General features: G+C 41.5%; 1 protein-coding gene across 2 annotated transcripts; it reads right to left on the reverse strand.

Moving 5' to 3' along the window:
• Window positions 1–1,848: 1,848 nt before the first annotated feature.
• Window positions 1,849–6,485, reverse strand: LOC133919202 (uncharacterized). Of its 2 annotated transcripts, none has more exons than XM_062363517.1 (4): window positions 6,160–6,485; window positions 4,017–5,046; window positions 2,535–3,399; window positions 1,849–2,355 (listed from the first exon to the last, which is right to left on the reverse strand). In XM_062363517.1, the coding sequence occupies exons 2-3, from the start codon at window positions 4,983–4,985 to the stop codon at window positions 2,542–2,544; spliced, it is 1,827 nt and encodes a 608-aa protein (XP_062219501.1). In that variant the 5' UTR covers window positions 4,986–5,046; window positions 6,160–6,485; the 3' UTR covers window positions 1,849–2,355; window positions 2,535–2,541. The 2 variants fall into 2 exon arrangements, with proteins under 2 accessions (XP_062219501.1, XP_062219500.1); XM_062363516.1 differs by having other exon boundaries at window positions 1,849–2,360.
• Window positions 6,486–7,141: the final 656 nt, after the last annotated feature.

The following is a 7,141-nucleotide window of genomic DNA, read 5'->3' on the forward strand; positions in this document are numbered from 1 at the left end:
GTAGTATAGACCGAAGGACTCCGTTGTCGCTGGTGGAGTACGATCCACTGTGCCGTCATGTGCTGTGGCCTGGGCCTGTGGTGGCCGAGCCAAACCCCTGCTGCTGTTTGGTTCTGAGACGGCACTGGCGCCCCATCACGCCCCGGCCCGGCCAGGCGAGCCACCTGTTCGTTCGTCCGTATGGTTTTAGACTTGCTTTGATTGTAGTACTACAAATGTAGTACAGTAGTACACTTTAGCTTAGAAACTGGCCGTACGCTTTAGCACATTTCGAAATGAGATGCACTGACTGCACTCTAGCTTACAAACTGTGACCGAACCAAATACAGGAACCGATCAAACTAAATTTCACTCCCTTTGTATTCCAAAAAATTAATTTACTTCAAACACTTGTCAGTACTCTACAATAGAGATTTCGCTACAAGATACGCATCTATGGCTCGCAAATTTGAGTAAGGATTTTGAATATATTGTATCGCAATTCAGATCTTGTTTGACAAAATTCTAGCTCTGATATACATATAAAATTTAGAGTTTATAAGATAAAATAAAGTGATTTAAATATTTATTTTTATTAAAATAAAATACTTAAACCAAAACTCTCAACCTACCTACAACTCTAGCTTTATTTTTTTTAAATTAAAAATAACTAATTCTAAAATATTTTAAAACTAAAACTCTGATCATGGGGAATAAATAGGTGGCAGGGCAGGACAAGCACAGACGGGACTAAGGAGTTGGGTGGGCACAGAGTGGTCAGGGGATGCTGGTGCACAGCCACAGGCTAGTGGCGTCCAGCCCGCTGAAAGCAAAGGGGCCGTACCGGTGGGCGCCTCACCGTTTGGTGGTGTGTGAGCTTACTGTTTTGACGTGGCGCGATTATCCGTAGCCCCCACTACCCACCGCCCAGCGGGCTCCTCCTCTGGCTCCATTGCTCTTGGCACTAGCAAATGATGGTCGTCAGTTCGTCACCATGGCAATCAGGTTCGGTTCCTAGTTTTCTTGTAGAGCTGGATGGATTACTATTTACTAGCTACCTAGACCGTCAATGGTGACCGATATAAATCCTATCTAGATGAGCTTTCTTTTATATAAAGGATTACAGATGCAGCTGGTGAAGGTAGAATAGTATAGTAGTACAATTCATTCACCTTGCAATTTACGAATGTTATAAATTATATTCCTTCCGTTTCTTTTTATAAACCATATAAGGATTTTTTAAAAATCTTTATAAATATATTTTGATCATAAATTTCTCTTATGATATATTATCAATTGCTACAAAATCAATATTATATAAACATGTGTAAAATACAAATCTATCGATATGCACGCACTGGATTTTTTACATTTGATGACATTTTGCCACCACGAAGCAAAATCCCATCGCCCTCTCAAAAGACTCCAAGAGCCACAGCAATGCAAGAGCCAACGCACTAATCTCAATATGAGAGCACCTAAGCTAGAAACTGTTCTTAAATAGATACCGTTTTAAAAACTTAATTTTGTTTTTAAATAGATATTATTTTAAGTTTTCGAGATGATATTTTACTAGAATATCCATATTAAAGGTTATTGACAAGTGAAGTTTTAATTTAATGAGTGTAGTAGATTGATACTTATATATCATTAATTGAATGTGAGAGAAATGAAAAGAGATAAATATAATATATATAAAAATTTATTGTAATATTGTTCTACGTGACAAATGCTAAAACAATATCTAAAAGAGCGCAAAGGTAGTACTATTTAATCAACCATGCCATGGACAATTACATCACAAGTAACATTGTATACAAAAAACCACGTACATCCTGAAGCAAGAAAAATGCACCCTTAACAAAAATGTGCAAAGAAGAAAGTGCTTCGCACTATACTACTATAAAGTTCGACACACAAAGCTTTTGCGTGTTCACAATTGTGCACAATGTGCAATAAGCAGAAATTCTAGATGAGTCCAGTGGGAAGGAATGTGGCGGCCTCTTCACGAAGCTTCACAAAGAGAAAAAAACAAGGCACAAGTTTGTTCATTCAAGGAGTTGAAAAAACTGGTGAACCACATTTTACAAACACCACATAAGGGACCAATACCTAAGCAGAACAAACAGAACGATCACAGGCACAACTCAAATAGACCCAGCAAGAAGATGTGGGGAAATGAATTTAATTGAGCCTTGTTCTGATGAGAATAATAAAGTGACACCAGATTGTTCCTTTCGAAAGCTATGTCTCTTACGAGCTTTCAGTAGGCAAACTTCATTCAGTTTGTAACTTAGCTTTGGTGCTTGATAGTGCAGAAGGCCCAGCAGCTGCTTCTGTAGTTGCTGATTGCAACACCTTCAAAACAAGGTCAGCCTGTCCTGCACAGGCAACACGTAAATTGCCAAGAAATAAAAGTTACATGTGAAATATAAATAGCAACGAAATCACTTTTAAGCATTTTGCAGAAAACATCTGTTAATGCTTGAAAAATATCTTCTCCAAAAGCCTAGCATTTCTTGTCACAAAGATATTAGCATGGAAACATTTTGCACCTGTTTTTCAGCTTTCCCCACCGAAATCTTCCTGGTGGCCATCATTCTTCCATTCAGTTTCATCATCTGCTTCTCCCCTAGCATCATTCTCAGTGTCACTTTCACTAGCTGTTTCCCACTCAGAGTCATCGGCCTCTTGACCAAAGGCATCACTAATATCTCCTTCACAATGGACTCCCCCATGTTTCAGAGCTGCTTCCCTGAATAACCAAGCAGCACGCATCTGCTTCTTCACTAATCGCTCGGCATAATCCGGAACTTTGTTTTGCTTCAAGGACAAGTCGGGATCATTTGACTGAGAGCATTCATTTATGAAGAGGATTGCATCCAATAGGCTCTCTTTAGCAAAACCAAGCATATCATATGCTTGAGCTCTTCTCCACAAACTCTTTGCATGACGATTAACAGGGCTATGAAGGCACAATGCATGAGTCGCATCGCTTATGGCAGCCAAAGGCTGCTGCAGGAGAAGATAACACTGAGCTCGATTGCTATAAAGCACCACACGTTCTTTCTTGGACTTCATTGGACACAGCGCAAGTGCTTCAGAGTATTTCGCTGCAGCTCCTTCAATATTCCCTGAAGAGAAAAGAGAATTGCCTTCCAACTTTACAACCAACGCTGCAGCTTGTTTTATATGAAGATCCTCCTTCGGCATATTCTTTTCCAATTTGTAGCTTTGCTTGGATCTCAAGAGCTCATCAATTTCTTCTTTGGCCTGAGTACTAATTGTACTGCGTGAATTCCCATTCTGCTGCATACATTTTTGGAGGACTGTAACAATAATGTCACCAAGCTTTTTATAATCACCCAGTGTTGAAATATCTGCTAAATCTATCAATGTTGGTGCAACTTTATCTATAACCTGTTCGAAAGGAAGAAAATGTTAGTGACTAGAGCAACCAAAACTACAGCGAACAGATAGTTGCTGCTTTTATTTGGACTGGACCAGCAAAAAACATAGATCTGCATTTCTAGCACGATGCAATTTCAGGCAACCATAATGAATTATTACTTCTGCCAACACTAATCAGAAAGAGGAATAGCAATTCAAACCTAGTTTTCACAAAATAAGTGGTCACATATGACAGATCCCAAAAAAATAAACTTCCCAACTTCAAATCAGCTAACATAACCATACCAGCTAAAGCAATAATATATGTCTCTCCCTTGAAGGACACTAAAATTTAACATCAGCATGTAAAATTTATCAGGTACGTTTTCTCAAACAACAACAACAAAGCCAAGCAAGTTGGGACTTGGGGTAGGTTAGAGATGAAACCCACAAGATCCAACTAAAAAGATGATGAGAAAACAACAATAATAATAAAAATAAAGATATGTTTTCTCAAAAGATTGGATAAATACTCTAGTTGTAATTTCTAAGATGCTGTGCATAGTTGTCATGTCTTAGGACTTGAACATAGCCATTTTAAGCGACATCTAATTTGTGTAAGCAAAATGTATTTCAGAAGATCTTACCTTATGACAAGTATTTGCATCCTGAACTAACCAGATCAGACAATCAACAGCCATGTATTGCCAGTCATCTGAAGAACGAGCAATGTTGCATAAAGCGTCAATGGTACCAGAAATATTGGCAACATGACCTCGGCCGATCCTGCTCTGGCAGATTGTTCTTAGCAAACCAACACCAGCAGGTGAATTCTCATTCACAAGTCCACCCCACATTCCAGGTAACTTGATTAGAAAATCAGCCTTGCAAATATCATGGAGGAATTCAGGCTTAAATGCAAAGCAGTTAATGAGTTGCAAAGACCAGCACTGCAGTTGACTAGCCCATTCCTCAGCTTTGCGGGATTCCATTTCCACACCACCCATGCCACGTGTAAGAAGATCACAATGGTAGCTAACTCTTCGATCCACAAATTGGTAAAAGTGAGAGTACACAATCTCTAGAGAGCTCAAAGCAAGTTGAATGGCAAGTTCAAGTACTTCTCCATGATCGGCAACTGCAGGAAATGTACTAGGATATGTCGCCAAATGCCCCAATGCTCTAACAGCAACCCTTTGCTCCACCCAAGTCAGCCTACCTCTTAAGAGTTCAACTAATGGAGGTATTACACCAGCACGAACAGCATGTTCCGCAAACTCCTCCATATTCATTGTATAGGATCCAATTATGTGTGCTGCATAATATGGGATGTAAATATTCTGATCATGTGCAAGCCAGCGCCTATTTTTCAATCCTTTCCATATAAGAGCTGTCATGCATTCAAATATGCCCAAGTTGATGAACTCAGGGTCATTCGGATGTGCCATTGCAGTGTTCCAAAGACCACTAATAGGGAGAACTTGACCATCATCATCTTGAGAAGGAAGTTCCCTAAAGAACTTAAGCACACTTGCTCTTCGTTTACTAGGATTCGCCTCCTTCATAACACAGAAGAAACATCCAGGATAAGGGCAGTCAGATTGTATCTTGTCCATTATGAGATCCAATTGATCCTACCAGCTTCTTTATTAGGGTCCTCAAAGATCATACTTCAAACTGCATCACAATAAAACTATGAGCAAATTGCACACAATATCCTCCAGTGAATAAGTTAAGAACAACTGAACACATTATCAAGATAGGAAACTATATTAAAGATCACCAAACAACTAAGGGAATTTGACAACATGTCTTATTTTCACCTCAATTTCTGTAACCTTGGGAAGGTTCAGACCATTGAAAATTGACGAGTACATTGCAGGTACACTAGAAGCAAGTCAAGAAATTCCAGCAAAATCAAGAAAGATATGCTCAAATTAATGAGACGAGCAAGCAGTAGAGACTTCAGTGATTGAATGAACGTGACAACTTATGAATAAATGAGTAGGACTACGTATCTAGGACAAGACATAATAACAACATGTATAATTATTTAGCTTGTCTGCATTGATGATATCAGTGAATTCCTTAACTCTAACTTGGCCTCAGCGTATCTACTGCATTAACACTGTTCAAGTTCACAAATAAGAAGCTGTAGGAATTTTAAACAACAATTTTTTTGAGTTAATGCATTTCTAGAACTGAACCTAAAAAGAGATTCAATCAATTCAATAGATTTTATTGGTTTCAGGAATGTGAGGAGTGGGAAATGAATCACCAATCAAGAGAGAAATACACTAGAAGGCATGACTCACTGCTTTGTGATTACACAAACTATTTCAGGCTTCACCAATCAGCTTATAACAGAGGATATGTCTTGCTACTGTTTTCAAACCTAATTTGTTTGAGTGAATGCCAGTTTACTTTGCTGGGATTGCTACAGATGTATTCCTGGCGTCGATTAACTCAGATGGTCACCAGTTCAAAACTTAATCGCGGAAACCCATACTCCAAGCTTCTCTCTCTCCTTCCCTCACTTTCGAATTGCATCTAGAGTTATCATCAACCGAAGAGTGAACATTCGACTCAAATTTGTGAGCCTTCATCTGGAAATTTCGAACTCGCAACTCAAAATTTAGAAAAACTTCAACTACTAACTCGAAATTCCACCTAATAAAACGAACTTTCAATTGGTTAGCTAGAGACCTTTAGCTGGAGATTTGAAAATCTCGACCGCGATGGGAACTTCAACTTAAAATCCGAACTTTTGAGAGCAAAATGTCACCGTACCTGCACATTCCAAAGTGGGGTGCGCCTTTCATCCCGCAATGGCGGTGGTTGGCGCCGCCGGTTCGAGCGGCGCCGCTCGGTGCCGCGCGGGTGGTGGCGTCGGGCAGCGAGGCAGCCCAGTTAGGGTTCGGAGGGGGGAGCGCGGAGGGGCGGCAGGCCGCGGGAGGGTGTGCGCGGGAGGGGGGGATCCGTCGGATCTCCTCCTCGGCGGCGGCCCGGCGGGGAGGAGCGGAGAGGAGTGAGTGCGCGCGCGCGATGGGGAATGGGGAGGCGGAGGAGGGCGAGATGGCGAGTGCGACGGAGAAGGATGGGCGCGTGCGGCCGGGTCCGGTCGAGTCGATGACGCGATGTGACGGGGGTGGGGCGGGGTGATCCGTGATCCATCTCGCACGCGCGTGCGCGCATCGACGGCTGCGAGTCACCCCAACCGCAGCGTCGATCCAACTCCAACAATGTGCTTCCTGTATAAGGGCATGCTTGTTTTTAACTGTGATTCTAATAATTAAAATTATGATTTTCATAATATAAAATTTGGATGGTTAAAATTTAAATTATATAATTTAAAATAAATAGCATCAGATTATTATAATATTCCTTCTCTCCCCTACAGACTCGCTCTGCATACAGCACCACTGTCGCCACCGATTACCACGACTCTAGCCATCTCTTTCAACGTCGACGATCTCATCCTACTTTTCTCCAACTACCCTACTAATTTCATTAACTGGATTGCCGCACCACTGCATCATGATGTAGCTCGGACTCTTCACTCTTCCACTCCTCGCTCATCTTCCTGTGGTGAACGACATATCTAAAGATGGCCGCATCGTTGAGAGGCTCTTCACTGCGCATCGACACATCGCTGCCATCCTTGGGTAGCGTTGCTGCCTTGGCTACAACGACCACGCCTAATCCTATCGCCACCGAGCCCCATCGTCGCTCACCTCTGGTCCCCAGCGGTGCCGCCCTAAAATCCGGCACC

Source organism: Phragmites australis, chromosome 5 (genome assembly GCF_958298935.1).
Source record: "Phragmites australis chromosome 5, lpPhrAust1.1, whole genome shotgun sequence".
NCBI classification, from domain to species: domain Eukaryota; kingdom Viridiplantae; phylum Streptophyta; class Magnoliopsida; order Poales; family Poaceae; genus Phragmites; species Phragmites australis.

What these genes read in the sequence shown, in the direction of transcription:
- LOC133919202 (XM_062363517.1), bottom strand. Translation starts at nt 4,985, where the DNA reads ATGGACAAGATACAATCTGACTGCCCTTATCCTGGATGTTTCTTCTGT. An exon ending in ATGCAAATACTTGTCATAAG is followed by an intron (nt 3,400 to 4,016) that starts GTAAGATCTTCT and finishes CCTTTCGAACAG; the next exon opens with GTTATAGATAAAGTTGCACC.